Below are 26,238 nucleotides of genomic sequence, written 5' to 3' on the forward strand. Positions count from 1 at the left end.
GTCCTTTTAACATCCTATTTAGCTCATTGATAGAAGTTTAAACTTTTTATTTATTGGTTTGTTTTTCAGTGCTAAAGATCAAATCTGAACCCTTTCACTTTCTAGCCACTGAATCTTGCCCACAGCCATGAAGTTTTTATCTGTTCAAAAGAATGTACTTGTTACATTTATGTTCTACACTAATTTGTTCTAAAAATCTCACAAGCACTGATGGTTGGTAAACTTTAAAGAGTACATTACATTCGGAAGTGAACTTAGCTGTAGTACAGACTTTATGTCTTTGTTTTAGGGGAACTTTATTGATAGTTTTTACAGCATAATCTCTGGCAAATCTAGTTTTATAGCTTGATCTGTAGTAAATTCTCATTCCTCCATGAGTGGTGGAGAACAGCATATGATCAGGTTTACTTTGTTAATTTGCGATTGTGTTAAGAAATGTATATTTAGCATACATGAAACTAGTTAATTCTAAAATCATGGTCAGTATTATTAGAGACATACATGGAGTCTTAAATTCCTCTTTAATTCATAGTATTATTTAGCAGTTTTATAATATCACTGGTTTAGAGATTTATGTTGAATTAGGATTCTAGGACTTTATGTATTGCCTAAAATTTTTCCTTTGAATGGAATGTCTCTTTATTTTGCCAATGACTTCCTCCATTTACATTTAGATTTCATTGATAACTTTAAATTTTTTTCTTTTAAAGATACATAAAAACCCAGGAACATCAGTCATTAAATTATATTTTTGCCTTCCAAATATTTCCCCAATTTATTAGGGTTTTTTAAAAATATCTCTAGATTGCTATCTTGATTTTTCAACTATTTTTGTGAACACTTTTAACAAGTTGGATATAAGTGGTTCATATTTTTTTCTCTACAATATAATTTGTAATCTAATGCAAATATTGTTGTTCCTGTTTTACCCATATATAAATGTGGGAGTTTTGCAAGGTCTCTGGTCCTTTGCCCACGTGGCAGTGGGCAAAGAGTTTTTTTTATTGTCTTTCAAATACTCTTGGCCTCATTACAGCATGTGTCCAGCTGGTCTTTGTCTTGATTATCCTTGTTTAGGGGACATTCTGACATCTTGTCAGAATGATTTTTCTAACCTTTTGCTTTCTCCAACCTTTTGCTTTCTCAACACTTAATCCAGTAAAAATCCAGCTCAGGTTATCTCTCCAGGGCTTGGTGCCTATTTTTGTTTTCATATATTCTTTCCATTTCCCTGTACTAATTTCCTACCCTTTACAGTTTTATTCTTAATTTTGCTGTAGTTGTCTTTAGATGTGCCATCTTGTTTTCATGCTGTTTTTCAAAATAAACTTTTAGGTAGAAAAGGACCTGAGGTATTGCTCAACAGAGCGCTTACTATGCATGTGTGAGGCCCTGGTTCAATCCTAGCACCACTAAAAGAAAAAAGTTTCCATTGAGGTTATCATCCACATTTAGATCACCTGAGGGAGTTGAATTTATTGGGGAAGTAGATGTTTTGGTGTCCTACCTTATTTCCTCCACAATTATTATGATATGCACGTGTTACTATTACCTGTACTCTGAATTATAACACAACAGAACTTTGTTTTAAATGTTACCTTTGTTCTTCCTCATTTGTCCTTGCTCATATTGGTAAAGGGCTATTATATCTAATGCAAAACATTACAATTAAAAGGGATTTGGAGAATTTGAATAAATGATTTAAGCATATGTAAAGTTTCTAGACTTCAGATGACCTAACTTGAAACCAAGGGAAGTACAGTATATTTACTGTGATGGCTGTCATCAGTTTCTGTAGATCCGTGGATGAAAAAGAAGCAAATAAAAAAAATAAATGTCATTTAAATTATTTAGGATCAGGTACTTTAGACAAGTTCAAAGAAGTACGAAAGGTAATGACTATAACTATGTTCCATTTCCCCTATCACATAGTTTGCAAACTTTCTGTCAGTGAAGTAGAGCAGGGCCATAAATAAATAATTAATTAATTTTATTACATGCCTAGAAATTTGAACTCTGGGCCCAGGCACTGTCTGAGTCTCTTTTTGCTCAAGGTAAACACTCTACTACTTGAGCCACAGCTCCATTTCCAGCTTTTTCTGTTTCTGTGGTACTGTGAATATACTGCATGCAAAGTATTAATTGTACGGTTTTTTTTGTTGTTGTTTTGTTTTTTTTTCCAGTCCTGGGCTTGAGCTCAGGGCCTGAGCATTGTCCTTGGACTTTCTCCAGGCCAGAGCTCTACCACTTGAGCCTCAGTACCACTTCTGATTCCAAGGAATCGAACCTGGTTCTTTGTGTATGCTAGGCAAGCACTCTATCACTAGGCCAAACTCCAAGCCCCCAGTTGTTAGTTTTTAACAGTGGTTTAAGGTTAAAGCCTGATTCATACCTCTTTCTCTCCCTCTCTTTCTGTGTGTATGTGTGTGTGTGTGTAGTTTTTTTTTTTTTTTTCCAGACCTGGGGCTTGAGCTCAGGGCCTGAGCTCTGACCTTGGACTCATTTTGGTCAAGGTTAGAGCTCTACTTCTTGAGCCACAGCACTACTAGTTTTTCTGTATATGTGGTACTGAGGAATTGAACCCAGGGCTTCATGCATGTTAGGTGAGCACTCTACCACTATGCTATGTTCCTGGCCCCCTCAATATTCTTTTTCTTTTTCTTTTTTTTTTTTTTGCCAGTCCTGGGCTTGAGCTCAGGGCCTGAGCACTGTCCTTGGACTTTCTCAAGGCTTGAGCTCTACCACTTGAGCCTCAGCACCACTTCCGGCTTTTTTCTACGTATGTGGTACCGAGGAATCGAACCCGGGTTTTCATGCATGCTAGGCAAGCACTTTAACCACTAGGCCAAACTCCCGGCCCCTCAATATTCTTTAAACATAAAATTTCCAGTTCCAATTCCTCGTTCAGTTATTAAATTTTCTTACCTAACATTTATAATTTTTGCATACTTAACTATTGATATATATATATAAACATCTATAATATATCTATAAACTAGATACCTGTATTTATGGTATCTATAAACTAGATATCTGGATATATGTATCTGAATATAATTTATTAATGTTTATATATGCACATGTACTGAAATGTATGTATGCATATGCACATGTAGTATTGAATATGTAGTATAAATATACAGTATTGTTAACTAATGTACAACGTAAGTGTTGCGACAGTTCATGCAACAAATCATGTAGCAACATGAATCATGAGTCAAGAATTGCTTGCTTTTTCCATGAATAAGATACAAACTGCTGCTGGGCTGGGGAAATAGCTCACTGACAGAACGCTTGTCTAGCATGTGTGAGGCTCTGGGTTTGGTGTGTATGTGTGTGTGGAGGCAGGTGGGTAGGTGTGTAAAACCCTACTTATTACAGGGATTATAATTAAAGAGTGAGTCTTGGATGTTTTAGAGAATAAAATCATTTTAATTGTCTTTAATAAACAGTAAGCAGTGTTCTCCCTGCTTCCTTCCTTGATTTAATTATTTTAAAAGTAGCCCTGTATGCAGTTTTTTGGGTTTTTTTTTTGGGGGGGGGGGGTTGGTTGGTTGTGAGGCTTGAACTCTGGTCCTAGGCATATTGTCCCTGAGTTCTTCAGCTCAAGACTAACGCTCTACCACTTGAGCCACAGCACCACTTGCTCTAAGGAGTTTTCATCAAGTAAGGTATTTTATGACTTTTACTTATCTACATTTGTTAATTTGTTAAACATGTAAAGAAATACATGTAAATATTTTAAATGTTTACATTTTAATAGGTAAAAATTGACACACTGGAACTATTAATAAAATTGGAATTTTGTTATCTCATAGATAAGAAAATGGTTACACTGAATGTAGTTTAATTTTAGATTCTAATGCCTTTTCTTGTGTCCATTTCATAAATAGCATGCTAAACCTCATAGTGGATAATGGATGTGTTTGGTTACCAGTTTATGACTGTCTAATCTGCATGTACTTTGAAACTATTGTTCTGAATAGCTACACTAGTTCTCTTTAGTATTACTATCTTTTTTAAAGGGAAGAGAGGTATATTCTGAACAAAAGTAAGAGAGATTTGTTGGAATGACAGATGTGACCTATATGACTTATCTTACATCTTTCATCTTTCAGTTATTGTTTCCCATGTTGGACAGGAGAGGAAATAGCACATATTATATTTTGTTTCTTACATGCCAACTAGTCATTAACAGGAAATCTTCATTTCCTCTAGTAAGCTTTGTCAGTGTTCCCAAGACCAGTCTTTTCTTCTCTCTCCCTCATTACTGCTGTTTCTTATTAACCTCTCTAACTACTTAACTCATCTCAAAAACATGATGTTATACAAAACCATCCAAAACTAATGTTACATAGGTAACATAGGTAAAGTTACGAGGAAAAGCAAGGAAGCGATGAACAGAAATCACCAGAGATGAAAGGGAAGTGACGGCTAGGTTGAGATGCTCAGGAGAGTTCAGAGGCAGTGGGAGCGCACTTTATCTTATACTGGGTAGTATTAAATATTTGTTGTGTCATTCTTTTTAGATGTAAATAAAATATTGCTGGATTTGCATGTGATTTGCTAATAGTATTATTTTTTCTGATGGTACTGGGGCTTGAACTCAAGGCCTTGTGCTTGAGCTAGCACTCTAAACCTTGAGTCATTTCTAAACCCTATTAATAGCAGTTTTTAAGAGTTCAAAATGATAGGGTTTTTAATCAATTACTAGTGTAGATTAATCAATTACTAGTGTAGATTAGTTATAAAAAAAGATTTCATTTTGGTACATACATACATATAAAGCACTTTGAATCAAATGTACTCTATAGTATTTTCTGAATTTCTTATAATTTTTTTGCGGGGGAGCAGTTCTGGGGCTTGAACTTAGGGCCTGGGTGCTGTCCCTGAGCCTCTTGTGTTCAAGGCTAGCACTCGATGACTTGAGCCACACCTCCAGTTCCAACATTTTCTGAGTCGTTTATTGGAGATAGTCTCCAGGCTTTTCTGCGTGGGCTGGCCCCCTACCACAGTCCTCCGTCCTCAGCCTCCTGAGGAGCTAGGATTACAGGCATGAGCCACCAGCACTCAGCTTGTAATTTTGTTTTAAAATGCTGGTGTAATACATACTTTTCTATTTTGATTGCTTATACTAGAAAATATTACATAAGATCATTTATATCAATTTTAAAAATTAAAGGACAGTTGTCTAACCAGTCTCTTAAAGTCATGTCCTCATTTAGAATCTGCACCATGACAGTTAAGCCCTCTGCTGTTTTCTGCAGTGACTGACCGGCCAGCAATCTGTGGACTTAGCTGTGTGATTATGTACAGCACAGGGTTACTGTAGGTTATTCTTTGAAAAGGACTTGAAGCAAAGCATCTTGTATTCCTTTTGCAGAAATGTTGCCGAAGTGCTGCTGAAAGGGCCAGAGATGCAAGGATTTGGAACACATTTTGAACCTTTAAGCTGTCTGACATTGACCTCCTTTCATTATTAATAAAGAAGAAGCAGGAGCTTAGGATTGTATTAACACCACCTCATTAATATACTAACCGGACAGTGCCCTGCAAACAATTCTGCATTGTAAAGAACTGGATTGGCACAAAATAATTTTACATTTTACTCACCTTATAATATGACTTCATGGAGGAAAATTTGATAAGCATGAGGGAAGACCATTCTTTTCATGTTCGTTACAGGTAAGACTATTGCTTTCCTAGTGATGATTTTTAATCCTCACATATACATGAATTTGAAAAACATTCAAAATATTCCAGGTATAGTTTAGTACTTTCTGTAAGCATTTTTTTTTCCTGGTTTTGTAGGAAAGCAGTAAAGAACAATTATGTTGTTTGGTATATTAATGTTTTCTGAAAGTTTTTGAATAGTTACTTTATATACTTTGTAGCTTTTTTTTCATATATTTTATTGTAATTAATAGAAGGCTTACATTATATTCACCAGATAGAAGGTGCATTACTTCACAAACACTGATACCCTTTCTCATGTCTTGGTCCCCATTTCCCTTCTCCCACCCCTGCCCCTCATCTTGTTTTTCCCCCTTCCCTATCTGACTTCAAATAAAAAAATATGGAATGCTTCACGAATTTGCATGTCATTCTTGCGCAGGGGCCATGCTAATCTTCTCTATATTGTTCCAAATTTTAGTATATGTGCTGCCGAAGCGAGAATTGTAGCTTTTTATATATTTTGTAGCTTTTTATACAATGCTTTGTATAAAATGAAATATATCTCAGATCCTTAAAAGTAAAAGATGGATTTCTGTTGCTGTTAGTTGTTGAAGGACCTGATTGTTATGTTACAGTTGTAAATGTTATTCTTTTGTGAATATACTTTTAAAGAAATGAGTATTAAATAAAGTTGGGATTGAATGGATAGGTTCTTTAAAAAAATCACAAATTGGGCCAGGAGTTTGGGCTAGTGGTAGAGTGCTTGCCTAACATGCACGAAGACCTAGGTTAAATTCTTCGGTACCACATACATAGAAAAAAAAGCTGGAAAGGGTATTATGGTTCAAGTGGTAGAGCTCTAGCCTTGACAAAGTCCAAGGACAATGCTCAGGCCCTGAGTTCAAGCCCCGGGACTGGCTTAGAGGAAAGATAAAACACGCAGATAAGCCAGGTGGTGGCTCACGCCTGTTATCCTAGCTACTCAGGAGGCTGAGGTCCGAGGATCAAGGTTCAAAGCCAGCGTGGGCACAAAAGAACCTGAGACTTTTGGGGAGGATGGAGTGGGGGAATGGTGGTCATGGGGCTTGAATTCTGGCCTGGGAGCTGTTCCTGAGCTCTTCAGCTGAAGGCTACCACCCTACCCTTGAGCCAAGTCCTGCTTCCCATTTTCTAGTGGTTAATTGGAGATAAGAGTCTCAGTTTCTTTTGTGCCCGGGCTGGCTTTGAGTCTTGATCCTCAGATCTCAGGCTCCTGAGTAGCTGGGATTACAGGCATGAGCCTGCTTTTTTTTTTTTTTTTCCCTATGTATGTGGTCCTGAGGAATCAAACCCAGGGCTTTGTGCATGCTAGGCAAGCACTCTACCACTAGGCCAAATTGCCAGCCCCCTGAGATTCCTATCTCCAGTTAACCTCTAGAAATGGGAAGTAGGGATTGACTCAAGATCTCAGGGACAGCACCCTGGCAGAGTTCAAGCCCCATGACCAAAAAATGCAGATAGTATCATATACATTGGTAGTTGCTGAGATTGAAAGATGGATACATTGTAATCCTTATACTAATTTTTCTGGTTTTGTATTTCTTTGGGACCTGCCCTTGCTTATACTTGTTACTATGATTACTAGGTATTTCAGTACTCTTGTATCATAAAAATGAGACTACTGCAGTTCAGTTGTAAAGTGATACAGTTGTAGTATTGAGGCCTTTTCATTTTGCTAGTATTGTTAATATTCTTTCCTGAAGAGTAGTTCAAGGTAACATGGAGTGGTAGAGTATTGGATTTAGAGGTAAATATTTACCTCTCCTTTACAATCCCCTGACCTTAAAGCTATTCTGAACATTGATTTCCCCTTTTATAATACTTGTCTCAAAGAGTTATTTTGAGAATTAAAATTTGGTGCATGTTAAAATCACTTTAGAAACTAAGGTACTATATAAAATTTAAATCTAGATCATCTTTGTGCTACTTTTCTTTTTACAAAATAAAAACAGGTCAGCTGGTAAGTTAGGTTGAATGAAAGTTGATTGAAGGTAGGCCTGGTGATAAGAGATCTTCACCCAATGCAGAAGGTGGACCTAGGGTTTATGAGAGAAGTTTCCACAATGGTGAGAGAAGATAGGGTGAAGCCATCATTTATTTTGAAACAGCAAGTAAGCCTTTTGAGGAGGAAGATTTTGACATAATTGGTATTATTATCACCAAGGCTTTAATCCTGTTTTGTTTTCACTGATGTAGTGTGAATACAAAAGTTTAAGAGAACTAAAGTTTAAGGGATAAAGACTGAAGTTAAAATCTAGTGAAAAAAATGTTTTTGGGAAATTGAAATAATAGATTCACACAGAAAATTATACCTTAAATGTTTGATCTGTTTAGAGCAAAAATGAAAATATTTTGCTGGGCATCGATGATTCTTGTCTGTGATCTGAGCTACTCAGAAGACAGATCTAAAGACTAGTTTAGAACCAGCCAGGGAGTCCACGAGACTCTTACCTCCAACTAACCCCAAAAAGCTGGAAGTAAAGTGGCAGACCTTGAACAAAGAAACTAAGGGACATTGCTCAGGCTTGAGCTCAGGTTCAAGCTTCAGGACCCACCCCCAAACAAAAATTTTAGTCTAGGATAGTAATGTTTGTCATTATTTAAAATACAATTTATTTGGTTATAAAACTATGTAAGCCATTTGGAAGTATAGAAGAAACCGAAGAACGTATTTCAGTAGAGGTGTTTTCCTGGTTTGTTTTTTTTACATCTGGGTATGTTCTTTGTTTTTATCCTAACTGATAAATAGATGAAGTCATTTTATTCTTTCACAGTAGAAAGGACATGAAATTACTTTCTCTGTTACCGATCTTTTAAATAATTAACTTGCCCTATTTTGCAAATACATGCATTTGACTGAGATGTTGGGAATTTTGCCAGAGTATTGACTTTTCTAATAAAATGTCACCATAATATTTCTCAGAATTAACAGTGACCTAAAGAGTTTGGGGCTTTATTACAATCAGCTAGGGCCTGGGTGCTGTCCCTACCCCTGCAGCCACAGTGCCATTCCAATTTTCTAATGATTAACTGGAGATAAGAGTCACAGAGTTTAGTGCCCAGGCTGGCTTTGAACGGCGATCTTCAGATCTCAGCCTCCTGAGTACTTAAGATTACAGGCGTAAGCCACCGTGTCCAGCTTATAGTCACTTCTTTTTAGAAACAATTTTTCTATAGTAGTTCCTTTCCCCACCCCCCCCCACGTGGTCACAGAGGACCATGTTTAGCTAGCAAGGTTCTTAGTTTGCTGTCAATTACATAAGGGTACCAGTGGCTTATACCTGTAATCCTAGATACTGGGGAGGCTGAGATCCAGAGGATCACCATTTGAGGCCAATCCAGGCATACATGATGAGATCCCTTCTCAACCAAGTTCTGGGTAGAGTGGTGCACATGTCCTTCATCCCAGCTATGTGAGAGGCTGAGAGCAGGAAGATTCCAGTTCTAGGTCAGCCCAGCCTCCCTCCCCCACCCAAAAAAAGGTCTCAGTGGATTGGCATGAGTCTGGATTATCTATTAGGAAGCATAAAATAGTGGGTTGTGATTCAGGTGTGGGCCTGTCCTAAAAAAAACGAGGCCCTATCTCTATGTGATGCAAGAAAGGGCTGGAGTACAGGTGCTTGAACACAGAGCCTAGGCACTCTTCATTTTTCTTTAGCGTTATCAAGGTGGCAATCTACCACTTGAGTCACAGCTCCATGTCTGGATTTTTGCTGATTAAAGAGTCTTACAGATTTTCTTTCCCAGGCTGGCTTCAAATCATGACTCTCAGATCTCAGCCTGAGTAGCTAGGATTGCAGGTGTGAGCCAGTCTTTATCTGTTCTAAACAACAAAAACGGCACCTGCTAAGTGACATGCTACTAGATACACACAGCATAATTTATTATGATAGTAAGTATATGATAGTTTAATTCACATTTTCTCCTAAAGTAGTGACTCAACTCCGACTTGTATGTTCTAAAAGGCTTTTTAAAACTATAGATAGCTAGGGCCGGGAGTTTGGCCCAGTGGTAGAGTGCTTGCCTAGCATGCACGAAGACCCGGGTTCGGTTCCTCGGTACCACATACATAGCAAAAAGCCAGAAGTGGTGCTGTGGCTCAAGTGGTAGAGCCCTAGCCTTGAGGCCCTGAGCCCAAGCCCAGGACTGGCAAAACAAAACAAACCCAAAACTATACATAGCTAGACTGCCTTCTGGGAGTTTTAAAAAGTGATCCTTTCACATTCTGCTCTTGTGTAGCCAGCATTAATAACCACTGCTCCATTACTGTAACCCAAAGCTGATTCTACTAAGAGTAATTGAGTGATATTCTAGAAATTTAAGTTTGCTCATAAGCCGGGTGCTGTTGGGCTCACACCTATAATCCTAATCAGGAGGCAGAGTTCTAACGATCATGATGGGTAGGTATGGGGGAGGGAGCAAGAGTCCCTCCATTACCGGTGGTTTCACACTTGTAATTGTAGCTACTCAGGAGACTCAGAGCTGAGGATCATGATTTTGAAGCCAGCCCAAGCAGGGAGGTCTGTAAGATTCTTATCTCCAATTAGTCACCAAACAGCTAGTAGAACTGTGGCTTAAGTGGTAGAGAGTGGACCTTAAGCAAAAAAAAAAAAGCTCAGAGACAGCAACATACACACACATACACAAAGTAGGACATAGACATGGTAGAGCCATGTAGAGGCTAAAGAAACATTTTGCCTTGGTGAAAGACATCTTCTAAAGTCTAGGATTGGGGCTGAATATATTAGTTCAGTGGTTTTCCTCCAGATAAATATATATACATATATATATTGGCTACCCCTGGGGCTCGAACTCAGGATATGGTGAGCACTGTATTTTGGCTTTCTCAATGTTAGCGCTCTACCACTTGAGCCACAGCATCATTTTCAACTTTTTTTTTTTTTTCTGTGTATATGGTACTTAGGAATTGAATCCAGGGCTTCGTGCATGTAGGCGAGCCTTCTACCACTAGGTCACATTCCTAGCCTTCTCCAGATATTTTTACAGTGACTTTTGTTTTTCAATTCAAGAATTAGAATTTCTAGGTTTGTTGTTGTTTTTGCTAATCCTGGGGCTTGAACTCTGAGCCTGGGCACTACCCTGTGCTTCTTTTACTTAATAATAGTGCTCTACCACTTGAGCCACAGCACCACTTTTGACTTTTTTCTGAGTAGTTTATTGGTGATAAGAATCTCATAGACTTTCCTGCCTCAGCTGGCTTCAAGCTATGATCATTAAGAGCCCAGCCTCCTGAGTAGCTAGCTAGGATTACAGACATGAGCCACCAGTGCCTGGCTTTCTAGAACCTTTAAGATGCTGCTTTCTAACAAAGTTTCTTGGCATTAGTTTTCTATGAAGTATGCTTTCTGAATCAAGCTATTTTTTAGTCTACACATGGTTGTGTGCAGTTAGAAAAGGAAGGAGAGAATGTTGTGTGTGAGTGACAGAGGCAGATGCCAGATGCTTGGGTAGAGGGCAGGGATGGAGAATTATTGAATAGGTCACTTGCTTAGAGACTGTTGTGGTCATAGGATCTCACCTTCTCAGGCAGTCTTGGAAGCCCTTACAGCTGCCACAACTCACTTATCTAAAAAGCATTGCTTTAAGTCCTCACTCGTTTAAAGCAAGTTCTACATGGATCCGTGAATGAGCTCCACGTGAAGGTATTTAGCTCTCACAGCAGATTTCTGATGCTGAGATTTCAATATGCAAATTAGCTCTTAACTACAAAGAACTGCTTTATGTATATTTCAATTAGCGGCATTGGTCTGAGCAACAGTAGCCACACACGTAAATAATGTATAAAGCACTGATGTAGAGATAATATTGTAAGTGTGTATCCTATGTCATTTTGTAGAATGGAAGCTTCTTGCCTAGAGCTGGCCTTGGAAGGGGAGCGTCTGTGTAAATCCGGAGACTGCCGTGCCGGTGTGTCATTTTTTGAAGCTGCAGTTCAAGTTGGAACTGAAGACCTAAAAACGCTTAGTGCTATTTACAGCCAGCTAGGCAATGCTTATTTCTATTTGCATGATTATGCCAAAGCATTAGAATATCACCATCATGATTTAACCCTTGCAAGGTAATTTAAGCCTTTTAATATTCTTTCCCTAAACTAACTCTTATTTAAATCCATTTAATTATATATAAAAAAACAACATATTTAATGAGTTCTAATTTAGTAGTACTGCTTTTAAAAACTAATCTTTCCACTAAACACAGTTTAGTTGAAAAGTAGTAAAATGCCCTTGAGTTTAATTAAATGCATGAAAATTAATTCAAAGACAGAATCTTGTTTCACAGTTTTAAAGTAAGCTTGAAGGCTAAATGAGTCTGTATTAAATATGTCCTCTAGTAACTCCGTATTCTGGCTGCTTTATGTTTTAGTGTCATTTATGGTTTAACATCACTTGCTTTTCTTCCCTCCCCTACCCCAGGACTATTGGAGACCAGTTGGGGGAAGCCAAAGCTAGTGGGAATCTGGGAAACACCTTAAAAGTTCTTGGGAATTTTGATGAAGCTATAGTTTGCTGTCAACGACATCTAGATATTTCCAGAGGGCTTAATGACAAGGTAATAAAGGAGGCTCAGTGACTTCAATGTTGAAGTTGCCTTTTAAAAGTGCATTTTCGGGGCCGGGAGTTTGGCCTAGTGGTAGAGTGCTTGCCTAGCATGCACGAAGACCCGGGTTCGATTCCTTGGTACCACATACTTAGAAAAAGCCAGAAGTGGTGCTGAGGCTCAAGTGGTAGAGCTCTAGCCTTGAAAAAAATCCAAGGACAGTGCTCAGGCCTGAGCTTAAGCCCAGGACTGGCAAAAAAAAAAAAAAGTGCATTTTCTGGGGCCGGGAGCTTGGCCTAGTGGCAAGAGTGCTTGCCTAGCACGCACAAAGTCCCGGGTTCAATTCCTTGGTACCACATACATAGAAAAAAAGCCAGAAGTGGTGCTGAGGCTCAAGTGGAGAGCTCTAGCCTTGAGAAAGTCCAAGGACAGTGCTTAGGCCCTGAGCTCAAGCCCAGGACTGGCAAAAAAAAAAAAAAAAAAAGTGCATTTTCTGTAGGTTAAAAAAGAATATGTTTCACGGTTTGTAATTTCAGTACCCTTTGTCTTGTATATAAGGTATTTGATTTGGAAAATGGAGAAAAACCACAGAAACAGTGGGACAAGGGGTAAACCAATGTGACAGGGACACTCACTAGACACAGTGTTGGAAGTGAACTTCACAACTTGGGAGTGGGGGGAAGGAAAGTAGAAACGAGGTAGTGGGTAACACTGTTGACAAGAAATGTACTCATTACTTATATAACTGTAACCCCTTTATACATGACCTGTACAATAAAAATAAACAGGTACATGTTCACAGACAAACAGAAAGTAAAAGAGAAAGCTTAGTTAACAAGATAGAGAAAAATAAAAGGCGAGCAATCATGTGTTTGATTCTGTATGGCCATTAAATTTCTTTCCTAGCTAGAAACCAAAAGCCACACCTTCCACGTGTCCATCAGATATGCCTATAATACAGAAGTACCTCTGTCTTTACTTGGTATATTAACTTTTATTTCATTACTGAACAAGAAACTCAAATCAGCAAAAATACAGGCAAGGATGTTGACAGTATTTAAAAATCATGTACTACCTAAGAATTACTATATCTTGTATCTCCTCCATGATTAAATACCTTTCTTTTTGGGAGGCCAGTCCTGGGCTTGAGCCCAGGGCCTGAGCACTGTCCTTGGATTTTCTCAAGGTTAGAGCTCTACCACCTGAGCCTCAGCATCACTTCCAGCTTTTTTCTATGTATGAGGTACCAAGAAATCGAACCTGGGTCTTTGTGCATGCTAGGCAAGCACTTTACCACTAGGCCAAACTTCCAGCCAATGATATATTTATTACATAAAAATGCGTTGTTATACTTATTACATAATTACCTGTTGTTATGCTTATTATATAAAAACTATGGTTGTTATGCTATATCTATGTGTATTTGAATACAAAAATATTGAAAAAATTTCCTGATGTCAAGAATATTACAAGTACACATGGGAAGTAGTATAAATATTTGGCTTTGCTGGTTTCAAAATGTAAACCTGGTTATTTTTATCTAGGTAGGAGAAGCAAGAGCACTTTACAATCTTGGAAATGTGTATCATGCCAAAGGGAAAAGTTTCGGCTACCCTGGTCCCCAAGATGTGGGAGAATTTCCAGAAGAAGTGAGAAACGCTCTTCAGGCTGCAGTGGATTTTTATGAGTGAGTAGAGCTGATGCAGCCCCACACCCACCTGTACCCCATTCTACATGCTTCACCTAGCACTAAGTTTTTAAGTTTGGCAAAGGTTTTTTTACAAAATGACAAATTAACAAGCCCTACCTGGGGGGGGGGGTGTCTAGCTCCAGGTGGTTCGGCACTAGCCTTACAAGTACAAGGCCCTGAGTTTTCATATGGACCCATCAGTTGCTTATATACTGTCTATTACAGTGTTGTACTGACAGTCCTATTTTCATTTAAACTGCAGACCACTGCCCCTTAGTGGCATAAACAAGAATTTCATAGAGCTCAGTTACAGGAGTTTCAGGATCAACTATCTTTGACTCTAACAAAAACCTGCATGAACATTTCTATAAAGTGTTTCTATAAAGATACATCACAGATGTGTCCTTAAAATGTTGCACATTATGGCTATCAATTATTTTTCTGATAAACAAGAATTGGATTAGGGCGAGGGGCATGACCCAGTGGTAGAGTGCTTGCCTAGTATAGAGAGGGTACAGTAGGTTTAATACCTAGCACAAGTTTAAAAAAATCAACTTAAAAAAGAATACTTTCTGAACTTCATTAACTCACTGCTCTTTGTTATCATTTAGGGAGAACCTATCATTAGTAACTGCTTTGGGTGACCGCGCAGCACAGGGGCGAGCCTTTGGAAATCTTGGTAACACACATTACCTCCTTGGCAACTTCAGGGATGCAGTGATAGCTCATGAGCAGGTATGCAGAGCCCATGGAGCCAGAGCATTTCTTCTTCATAGTTCTCCACAGTAATTAGATGATTCATTTTTATGATTGCTATATCTAAAAATTGTCTGTTTCAGCGTCTGCTTATTGCAAAAGAATTTGGAGATAAGGCGGCTGAAAGAAGAGCATATAGTAACCTTGGAAATGCATATATATTTCTTGGTGAATTTGAAACTGCTTCTGAATACTACAAGTTAGTCCCTTATATTTATAGATAAATGTAAAATAAGAAATTATGCAATTCTATTAAATTGTGGGTACCAATAGTGGGACCCTCATATTCTAAGCATCTATAACAGAAGATTTAAATACCTTCATTTGAAGGTTATATATTAGGATTAAGTGAAAGAATGAATTAAGAATTAAGTGATTGGGGGCCGGGAATTTGGCCTAGTGGTAAGACTGCTTGCCTAGCATTCATGAAGACCTGGGTTTGATTCCTCAGTACCACATACATAAAAAAATGCTGGAAGTGGTGCTGTGGCCCAGGTGGTAGAGTTCTAGTCTTGAGAAAGCCCAAGGACAGTGCTCAGGCTCTGAGTTCAGTCCCCATGACTAGCAAAAAAAAAAAAACAAACAAAAAGAAGTGATTGGTAGCTTTTTGACTAAAGAAACACAAGTAACAAAGCTTTTCCTCCAATAAGCCAGCTAGAACCTGAGAGATCTGCATATGTTCTAAAAATAGTAGAAATATTTGGAGCTCATTGCGGTAATTGTAGGCTACACAAGATGGCAGATGTAAGAGACATGTACTCTTCAGGATACAGAACAGAAGCTTGGCACACCTATTTTAGTAACTGAATTTGGTTCCATTTGTAAATAAACTGTACAATGAGAGAGCAGTGGAGTGCAGAAAGGATTATGTCCCAGGACCTAAGAGGCAGTTCCAAAGGCCTCAGAAATGTTTATGAGGACAATGTTAGAACAAATGAGAAGGGACAGGAATGTGGCCTAGTGGTAGACTGCTTGCCTAGCATGGACAAAGCACTGGGTTTGATTCCTCGGTACCACATACACAGCAAAAGCCAGAAGTGATGTTGTGGCTCAAGGATAGAGCACTAGCTTTAAGAAAACTCAAGGGGGGTTCCCAGGTCCTAAGTTCAAGCCCCAGGACTGGCAAAAAAAAAGAAAAAAAAAAGTGGAAGATAGTTTGATAAGATCTATCATATTAACATAGTAAGTTCTGTTATAAGTAATATGAAATAATTTTACTGTTTGGCAGAATTTATAGGAAAGGGTTATTGAAGTTACTGAATGCAAAGACTTCTGTAAGTTATAGCTAAAACTAAAAGTGATAGTTATATGAGAATTAATTTCCTTTTTTAGGAAGACGCTACTATTAGCTCGGCAGCTTAAAGACAGGGCTGTGGAAGCACAGGCTTGTTACAGCCTTGGAAACACATACACCTTACTTCAGGATTACGAGAAGGCCATCGATTATCATCTGAAGCACTTAGCAATTGCTCAAGAGCTTAAAGATAGGTAAGTTCTACATTCTTTTACCATACAGTTCAGGTAAAATACAGATGCCTCTACCTTAAGGACTTTTTCTTTGGAGGCTTAAGGGTATGTGCAGATCCTTTTGTTTTGGTTTAAGAAAAGCTATACAGTGTTAACAATCAGTTTTTTAGTCAACAGTGGCTCATGCCTGTAATCCTAGCTACTTAGGAGGCTGAGATCTGAGGTTCAGGTTTACAGCTAGCCTGGGCACAAAAAGACCTGAGACTCTTATCTCCAATTAACCCCTAGAAAACAGGAAGTGGGGCTTGGCTCAAAGGTAGGGTGGTAGCCTTGAGCTGCAGAGCTCAGGGACAGCGCCTAGGCCAAGTTCAAGTTCCATGATCCACACACACACAAAAAAATCTGTGCTGGCTTTTTGGTCTCTGGCTTTTGCTTTGGAGAGCAAAAGAATTTTTCAGGTCTTCTGGAAGAACTTTTTAGTCAGTAGGCTTGTTTAAAATGAAGTGTGCCAACCTCAAGGCAGTAGAATGGCATTCCCTCCCTGTATTTAAACATACACTAAGTGGATACTTGGTGAAACCATTAGGAAAACAGACTGAGGCAGTCAAAATAGACCTGTTATTGTCTTTATAATGTGTTGCCTATTTAAAAGAACCTTTTCATTTTTTTTTTTTTTGCCAGCCCTGGTGCTTGAACTCAGGGCCTGAGCACTGTCCTTGGGCTTTCTCAAGGCTAGAGCTCTGCCACTTGAGCCACAGCACCACTTCCAGCTTTTTTCTATGTATGTTGTACCAAGGAATCAAACCCTGGTTTTAGTGCATGCTAGGCAAGCACTCTGAATTTAGGATTATCTAGGTATTCTCATATCTCTCGTATTATAATAAGTGCTTTATGCAAATCCAAAGTACAGCTTATACAGTTAATTATTCCTACACTGTTTTCATGCTATACTCAACCCTCTTTTCAGATAACTACATGTTAGCTTTGAACTATGTTTTAGAATTGGTGAAGGAAGAGCATGTTGGAGCTTGGGAAACGCTTACACAGCTCTGGGAAATCATGACCAAGCAATGCACTTTGCTGAAAAGCACTTGGAAATTTCAAGAGAGGTAAGAAACAGAAAAGCTCACTATCTGTGCTACTGTCATTTACCAGTGACTGATTGAGAAGAATGCTATTATTTCTCCAGGTTGTTCAATATGACTGAGTATTAAATTTGATTATATATCGTTCTCTTGGCATTCACAACATGTTTTGTGATACAGGGCCAAAAGTATGCTGGTGTTGCCTTGACATAAAGACAGAAAGGTAGGACAAGGCATGAGTGAATGGGAAGACATTACTAAACTATGCTCTCGTCTATAGAGACATAGCCGGGTATTCAGAGCAAAGACTGTTCCTCTTATATTTCTGCCACTTGCTGGATAGTTGAACTCAGAAATTTTCTCCTTTTTCCCTCTACTTTTTTTCTTTTGGAGTACTGGGGATTGGACTCAGGGCTTCCAGCATGTCTCATTTCTCTCATGTATAAAATGAGAATACTCCGTGCCTTGAAAATTTTTTACTGTAATTAGAGGTTTTATGTTTCTGCCATAATGTCTAGTGCTGGTTTAGTAAATGTTAACTAATAATATAGATATATTTTAGGGAAATTTTGTTCATATTTTTAAATCCCAGAGAAAAGAAGCAATCTAATAGAGAACCAAAAAATTTATTAAATATAAATAGCTATGTTATTGTGATATTTTAGAAACTACACATTTTTTTTCTGTATTCATAACTCTTTTGTAATAGTGAGTGGCTTCAACTTTTACCAGTAGGTAGATTACCCAGGCAAAAAAATCAGCAGGAAGGGGCCGGGAGTTTGGCCTAGTGGTAGAGTGCTTGCCTAGCATATACAAAGGCCGGGGTTCTATTCCTCGGTACCACATACATAGAAAAAAGTCGGAAGTGGTGCTAAGGCTCAAGTGGTAGAGCTCTAGCCTTGAACAAGTCCAAGGACAGTGCTCAGGCCCTGAGTTCAAGCCAGGACTGGCAAAAAACCAAAACAAAACAAAACAGGAAAACTTTAGAGTTAAATTATACTGTGCAGGAAAAAATAAGCATATTTTACTTTGTGGTACGGGAAATTGAACTCAGGGCCTCATGCTTTGCTAGGTAAATGCTCTACCACTTGAGTCATGCCTCAATTCAAAAATAAAAAACAAAAACAAGCCTTATTAAGGAAATAATCCATCTCATTCATTCATAGTTTTGTAATTTTAATATACCTATTTTCATTTCTCTGCATTTTCTTCCAGTTTTAGGATAACAGCATTTTCAGTGAACCTTTATCCTTAAATACAATGTAAATATAAGTACTTGTGGTTGTAGGTGGGGGATAAGAGTGGTGAACTAACAGCTCGACTGAATCTCTCGGATCTTCAGATGGTTCTTGGCTTGAGCTACAGTACAAATAATTCTATAATGTCTGAAAATATCGAGGTTGATAACAGTTTACATGGTAAGTAACTGGTCTTTTAAAACTCAATTTCTTTAATCTCAAGATTTACACTAAAGCTGGATGTGATGGCTCACGCCTGTAATACTAGCTACTCAGGAGAATGAGATTTGAGTATTGTGGTTCAAAGCCAGTTGGGCACTAAAGTCCAAAAGACTCTTATCTCCAATTAACCACCAGAAAACTGGAAGTGGCCCTGTGGCTCAAAGGGTGGTAGCCTTGAGCTGAAGAGCTCTGGGACAGTGCCCAGGCCCAGAGCTCAAGTCCCATGGCTGGAAAAAAAAAATGCTTTTTGTTCCCATATTCAGAAATTCAAATAGAATATATAATATAAACCACAATGGTTTTAATGGAAAACTGTAAGATGGGCAAATGCCAGAGTTGAGATGATGTGGAGCAATTAGAAACACGTGCAGTATGCGCAAGACAGCTGTATCCTCTGAAGAACTGAGTCTGGCAATATTCTGGGCAAGTTAAAGATGGGCCCCTGTATAACTAGCACTTCTACCCCAGTGATGTACTCCTGGTGCCCAAATGAGAAGAAATGCTAATTCATGTACACCAAAAAAGTCTGAATGTCACTAGGATGGGTAACACAGATGAATTAACCTAAACTACAGGTGTCAAGTTATCTGAATCTCACACACATCAGGTTCCCCAGAAAAAGCAAGCTGCAGAATATAATCTGATATCACTATGTTTCAAAACATTTGCAAATAATGCTGTATTAATATACACGTCATGAGATTATAGCTCAGTAGATAACTCTATAGCATGTGCCAGACCAAGGTTCCACTGTTAACACTAAAAAAAAAAAAAAAAAAAAAAAGCAGAGTAAGAGTGAATTTATAAAGGCAGTTACAAAAGGGAGGTCTGCACTGACATCTTATTTTTAAACTAGATGTTAAGTATCAGATATTCCCTTGTATTGTGCCTGTGCCTAAATGCCAGTCCTGTCTGACCTTTTTATGCTCAAGGCAAGCATTCTACCACTTAGTTGGAGATAAGAATCTCAGTCTTTTGTGTCCAGGCTGGCTTTGCTCCATGATCTGCCCATCTCAGCCTCTGGCATAGCTGGGATTATACTCGAACCACAGGTGCCCTGTTGTACACTATGTTAAAAAAAATACCACTTAATTTCAAAGACTGAATAGTTTTAGGAATTCTTTGTAATTAGTGTGTAAAAGCATGCTTGAAAAAGCTGAGCGTTTTTGGTTGGTTGGTTGTTTTTTTTGTCAGTAGTGGGGCTTGAACTCAGCCTGGGTGTTGTCCCTAAGCTCTTCGGCTCAAGGCTACTGCTCTACCTCTTGAGCCACAATACCACTTCCTAGCCTTTTTCTTAAATAGCTATGAACTCTTAAAATGGAAAAGTATAACTTAGAAAGGAATAACAGTACTACGAATTTTATTTTTGTTCTTAAAATTGTAGGCTTTAAGATTTTTTTCCTTAAACCACTCTATAGTTTGGGGGATTTTGGAGCTTATGTAGATGGTATAAAACCAGTTATTATAAAACGTCTTTTCTAAATTAAGGGGTAATGTTTGTAACCTATGGTTAGTTTCTAATCCAAATGTAACTTCCTCACATCAAAGCATATTACAGGGAATGTGTATTTTTGTGTAGTTGGTGTGAAAACTAATTGTTCTTTAAAAAATAGTATGTTTGGGGGCCGGGAGTTTGGCCTAGTAGTAGAGTGCCTGCCTAGCATGCACAAAGACCTGGGTTCAATTCCTCGGCACCACATACATAGGAAAAAGCTGGAAAGTGGTGCTGAGGCTCGAGTGGTAGAGCTCTAGCCTTGAGAAATCCCAAGGACAGAGCTCAGTCCCTGATCTCAAGCCCAGGACTGGCCAAAAAAAAAAAAGGATGTTTGAACATTTTCCTTTTACAAAGGTTTAGAACAAATAGCGTAGAGATGCTAGAGGTGTTCTAAGAGGCTCCGTGGTTTATCTGAAAATTTTTTTTAAACAAAGGTGCACGCCCCAAGCTGGGACGACGACACAGCATGGAAAATATGGAACTTATGAAATTAACACCAGAAAAGGTTGGCTATTTTTTTATTATTTAGAGAATATTAGTTTCTGTAATCAAACCCACGTAGATAAGACTTAACATATTTAATACAGTGTTTTCCCCTGTACAAATTTAAAAAAAATTAAGTTTAACGTTTCTAGACCAAAATGGCTTATTAATTTCTGCACAATGCCAATTCAACACGGTAAACTGGGATATTTTTTTCCAGCTAGTTTCCAAAAATTCAAATTATATGTGTATATATATTTATATAAAAAGATCAATAATAGCAGTATGTTATGCATCGATAGCAGCAACAGCTTTTCCAGGTTCTGCAGCCATCTAAACAAAATTAGACATCCAGCACACTCCATTAATAAAAAGAAAAAGATAAAGAAACAGAAAAATGCAAAGTTCTGTTACTGATGTGGTACCTGGCACTATTTTTTTTATTAGCTAAGGTTGGCTATTTTTGTGTTTTAAATTTCATGAACTGGGGCCGGGAGTTTGGCCCAGTGATAAAGTGCTTGCCTAGCATGCACAAAGACTAGGATTCGAATCCTCGGTACCACATACATAGAAAAAGCCAGAAGTGGTACTGAGGCTCAAGTGGTAGAACTCTTAGCCTTGAGAAAGTCCAAGGACAGCGCTCAGGCTCTGAGCTCAAGCCCAGGACTGGCAAAAACAAAAAATGTACATCTGTATGTACACCTCTGAGCACAGCTCAGAAAGGACTTTTTTGGTTTGATAGAAATGTTCTATACTAGGCCAGGCTCAATGGCTCACACCTGTAATCCTAATTAGTCAGGAGGCTGAGATCTGAGGATCAAGGTTCAAAGCCAGCCCAGACACAAAAGGATCTGAGACTCTTCTCTCCATTTAACCTCTAGAAAATGGGAAGTGGGGCTTGGCTCAAAGGTAGGGAGGTAGCCTTGAGCTGAAGAGCTCAGGGGCAACACCCAAGTCCAGGGGTAGGGTGGTAGCCAGGCCAAGTTCAAGCCACGTGACCCACACAAAAAGAGAAATGTTCTACAATCTGATTGGCACGTTATCATGTGACTTCCAACTCCATCTCTTTGTGTATTTGACTGTATGAATTTTATGTATGTAAAAATATGCCTTGCCAAAATTTTTGATGATTAACATAGCAGCACATAGACCTTCAGGCTTCACTTAAGACTGTTAAACTGCAGAACTATTATATATACTGCACAGTTTTCCTCTGCATTCATTCCTCTGCCATGTAGGTAAAGCCAAGTCTATTCTTTAGGGGTTTTTTTGTTTTGTTTTGTTTGGGTTTTTTTTTTTTTTTTTTGCCAGTTCTGGGCTTGAGCTCAGGGTCTGAGGACTGTCCTTGGGCTTTCCTCAAGGCTAGAGCTCTACCCTGAGCCACAGCACCACTTCCAGCTTTTTTTTTTTCTATGTATTTGGTACCGAGGAATTGAACCCGGGTCTTCGTGCATGCTAGGCAAGCACTCTACCACTAGGCCAAACTCCCAGCCCTAGTTTCTTTTTTTTTGCCAGTCCTGGGCTTGAGCCCAGGGGTCTGAGCACTGTCCTTGGATTTTTCTCAAGGCTAGAGCTCTACCACTTGAGCCTCAGCACCACTCCTGGCTTTTTCTAAGTATGTGGTACCAAGGAATCCAACTCAGGTCTTCGTGCATGCTAGGCAAGCACTCTCTCTCTAGGCCAAACTCCCTGCCCTCTATATTTGAATTGTGTTGTTGTGGAGACAGGTGCTTGCTCTGTTGCCCTTGGTGGTCTTGCATTTGCAGTCTTCCTGCCACGATCCCCAGCTAAGTCAGATGTGGTCCTGTACAAACGGAGTTTGCCTATTGAGAACTTAACTATTAGTGAAAACAGTGTAGGTTCTTCTGTCTTTATTTTTGCTTTGTCTTGCTGTAGTGAGGAATTGAATGCACAGCCTCATGCAATCTAAGCAAGCACTTTACACTGAGATTTACTACTGAATACATATGGTTTTTGCATATTGGGTTTTGGCAACTGTTTTTAATCTTAGGTTCATAAAAGCCACCATTTTGGGCAGGGTTAACACTGAAAACCAGAGAATACTACAATTCCAATGTAACAGGAAAATAAGTCCATGTAAAGTTTTATAGTGAAGGTAAAAACAGTGAAATTCAAAACAGGACGCTTAGGAATAAGCAAGAAATCTATTATTAAAACACATTTGACAAAAGAAAAAAGCCTCTATTTTATGATGGCATATGTTGATGAGAAATCTACACTACAGATCTTGACGTGAAATACATTGAAAAATGTATCCTCAGGAGGCTGAGGATAACAGTTCAAAGCCAGGTGGGGCAGGAAAGCCTGTACGACTCTTATCTCCAATTAACCATCAGAAAAGTGGAAGTGGCGCTGTGGCTCAAGTGGTAAAGTGCTAGCCTTCAGCTAAAGAGCTCAGACAGTGCCCAGGCCTAGAATTCAAGCTCCATGACCAACAAAAAAAATTAAGAGATCTAGAATTCTATTCCCATCCCAATATTCAATGTATAAATGTCAGGTTAATATTATATGAAATCGGAAAGATTTGGGATATTTTTATTTATAATTTTGTAGGTACCGAACTGGAACAGCGAGATTCTTGCTAAACAAAAACCTCTTATTGCCAAACCTTCTGCAAAGCTACTCTTTGTCAACAGACTAAAGGGGAAAAAGTACAAAACCAGTTCATCCACTAAAGTTCTCCAAGATCCCAGTAATTCTGTCAACCATCGAATTCTGAATTCTCAAAGGGTATGTCTATGTTTTTGAATATTGAGTACCTATCCAATTTTTATATTAAATTTTTGATAATTTTAATTAGACACTAATTATAACTCTGCTGTTCAAGATTGTATTTCCCTGTATTTTCTTTGCTTGCCAGTCCTGGGGTTTGTACTCAGGGCCTGGGCACTGTCCTTGAGTTTCTTTGTGCTCAAGGTTAGCATTCTACCACTTAAGGCACACATAGCACCCAGCCTTTTCTGAGTAGTTTGTTGGAGATAAGAGTCTCACAGACTTTCCTGCTGGCTTTGAACCGTGATCCTCAGATCTCCTGAGTAGCTAGGATTACACAGGCGTGAGTCACTAGCACCTAGCGTCCCTGTATTTTCTATCTTCTTCACAGCTCAGTTCATTATTTTGGTATTTATTTGTATTTCAAATCACCATTTTTTTTTCCAGAAGAGGCCACCCTTTTACCAGAGTGTTTCCCAGTTAAGCTAATTCACCGTAAAAGACAAAAAAAATATTTTTTTTTCTTTTTTGGTGCTAGTCTTGGGTCTTCTTTATGTAGTATCTACAGTTCACTTTCCCCTGAATTCTAGAAATATTTGGAATTGCCCATTGGGCAGGATCAAACATCTCTCACCTGCAAATGCCTACTTATTTCTAAAACAACACAAGTACATGCTGTGAAATTTTCTCTAGTTATTCCACTCTTAAATCCACAACATTTTATATACATTTGCCTCTAATACTTGATAAATGTTTAAAAAATGACTTGTAGTAAACTGCATATATTTAGTTCCAAATAAGCCTTTTTGACTAGTCTTCTTTCACTCATTTGAAGCTTCTATTTCCAGTATCTTCAAACCTTTCATAAAAAGGACCTCAGAGATAAGCCAAGCATGATGGCTCACACCTGTAATCTTAGCTACTCAGGAAGCTGAGATGTGAGGATCACAGTTCAGAGCCAGCCTAGGCACTAAAGTCTGTGAGACTCATCTCCAGAAAACTGGAAGTGGCATTGTGGCTCAAGCCTTGAGCTGAAGAGCTCAGAGACAATGCCCAGATCCAGAGTTCAAGTCCCACGACCCACAAAAATTTAAATAAAATTTTAAAGCCTCAGAGGAGCTCCCTAGAATGAACAGGATTCCTTCAGTATGATCCTAAATATGATTTTCAACACACACTGTTGAAAATTAGTATGCTAGGAAAATATACTTTCTTTCCCATTTAGCTTAGTTTACAGTTAGTTTACTTAAATTCAGTTCTTGTAGAATGTTAGAACTGAACTGAGTCCAGTGTGCATTGTTAATGCAGCCACTGGTTGTATAGTGACCTGTACAGTGTAATGTGATGACTTGCATATGACAGTATATCCAGTATAGTAGTAGGCTCTGCACCACTCAGGTTTGGGAAAGTATACTAACACGCACACAGTGAGACTGTCCAGTGGTGCATTTCTCAGAATAGCCCATCATTATGCATTAATCTTATTTGCACAGCTCAGTATCTGTAATTCTCTTGAGACTTGAGTCCCATTTAGCCTTAGAAATACAAGAATTAGTTAATGCATCTTGAGATTTCTAGTTACTTTATATTTATAAACTGACATGTTGAACGGAAACCACTTTGTACTAATACGTATGGGGGGGGCGGGGGAATGGCCATACCTGTAATCGTAGCTTCTCAGAAAGATCTGAGAAAGTCAGCCAGGGCAGAAAAGTCTGTGGACTCTTATCTCCAATTAACAACCAGAAAACCAGAGGGGAAGCTGTAGCTGTAAATGGTAGAGTGTGAGCCTTGAGCAGGAAAGCTCAGGGACAGCACCAAGGCCCTGATTTCAAGCCCCAGGACTAAAAAAGAAATGCATTTTGTTGGTTAGGTTAAAATAACATTTTGTTACCAATTTGTCATTTGTATTGTTTTTGAAAATTAAACATCAGTTTTGTGACTATTACTCATTTCTGAGTGCACTGTATGTTATTAACTTAATAGAATAAGTGCTAGATTTTCTCATTAATATTTTAGAAAATCAGTGCAGACACTATTGGGGATGAAGGATTCTTTGACCTGTTAAGCAGATTTCAGAGCAATCGGATGGATGATCAGAGGTGCTGCTTACAGGAAAATAACTGCCATCCGGTTTCAACCGCAGCTTCTTCCACACCCCCCAAAATGTTGAAAAGTAAGCCATCATTGCTTCTCCTGTAACTTCATAGTTGTCTTTAATATGTGTGTGTGTACTGGAGCTCAGAGCTTGGGCTCTAACTAGCATTCTGCCACTTGAGTTCCTCTTACCTCTAATTAGACACCTGAAGTTTCCTGCCCAAGCTGGCTTTGAACCATGATGCTTTGAACCATGATGCTCGGCTAGGATTACAAGTATGAGCCACCAGCTCTGGCTTAATATTCTGATTATTTCTGAGAATTTCATTTTCATCTCGGGAGATATAGTAATTGTCCCTGAATGCATGTTCTGCTGAAATAGTGGTATTTGTACAGTTTAAACATCGTCTTTTTCATTTCCCGTCAGTATATTGTTTTTCTTCCCAGTGTCTTCCACCAGTTCTTTCATACTTTCTTTGCCCAACTCCAAAGAAAGAAAAAAAAACTTGGTAGAGTGGCAATAATCATAAGCCTAACACTACAGAGGCTGAAGTAGGAGGCTCACAAATTAGAGACCTATCTGGACTATATAGTATGACCTTGTCTAAAGAGTTCATTGTATATGATATGTTGTTATATCTAGAATAAAAAGGAAAACCTAGACACATGAAGCTGTGGCTAAAGCTAAGGTCTGCTTAA

General features: G+C 38.6%; 1 protein-coding gene and 1 non-coding gene across 5 annotated transcripts in view; one reads left to right on the forward strand and one right to left on the reverse strand.

Moving 5' to 3' along the window:
* Positions 1-26,238, forward strand: part of Gpsm2 (G protein signaling modulator 2) — a 38,420-nt gene that overhangs the window by 8,039 nt on the left and 4,143 nt on the right. For 3 of the 4 annotated variants that reach the window (XM_090334320.1, XM_090334322.1, XM_090334321.1), the window contains exons 2-13: positions 5,384-5,685; positions 11,573-11,794; positions 12,150-12,285; positions 13,818-13,960; positions 14,575-14,698; positions 14,803-14,918; positions 16,052-16,207; positions 17,187-17,295; positions 18,560-18,689; positions 20,661-20,731; positions 23,284-23,460; positions 25,462-25,618. In XM_090334320.1, the coding sequence (XP_090190446.1) occupies positions 5,630-5,685; positions 11,573-11,794; positions 12,150-12,285; positions 13,818-13,960; positions 14,575-14,698; positions 14,803-14,918; positions 16,052-16,207; positions 17,187-17,295; positions 18,560-18,689; positions 20,661-20,731; positions 23,284-23,460; positions 25,462-25,618 (1,597 nt within the window). In that variant the 5' untranslated portion in view covers positions 5,384-5,629. The remainder of the gene's footprint in view (positions 1-5,383; positions 5,686-11,572; positions 11,795-12,149; positions 12,286-13,817; positions 13,961-14,574; positions 14,699-14,802; positions 14,919-16,051; positions 16,208-17,186; positions 17,296-18,559; positions 18,690-20,660; positions 20,732-23,283; positions 23,461-25,461; positions 25,619-26,238) is intronic. The other variant, XM_090334323.1, reaches the window with a different exon arrangement.
* On the reverse strand, positions 6,071-6,178 carry LOC150061436 (U6 spliceosomal RNA). Its single transcript, XR_016536086.1, has one exon. It is a non-coding gene; the product is annotated as a U6 spliceosomal RNA (small nuclear RNA).

This window comes from Megascapheus bottae, chromosome 6, assembly GCF_031878675.1.
Source record: "Megascapheus bottae isolate mThoBot1 chromosome 6, mThoBot2.hap1, whole genome shotgun sequence".
NCBI lineage: Eukaryota > Metazoa > Chordata > Mammalia > Rodentia > Geomyidae > Megascapheus > Megascapheus bottae.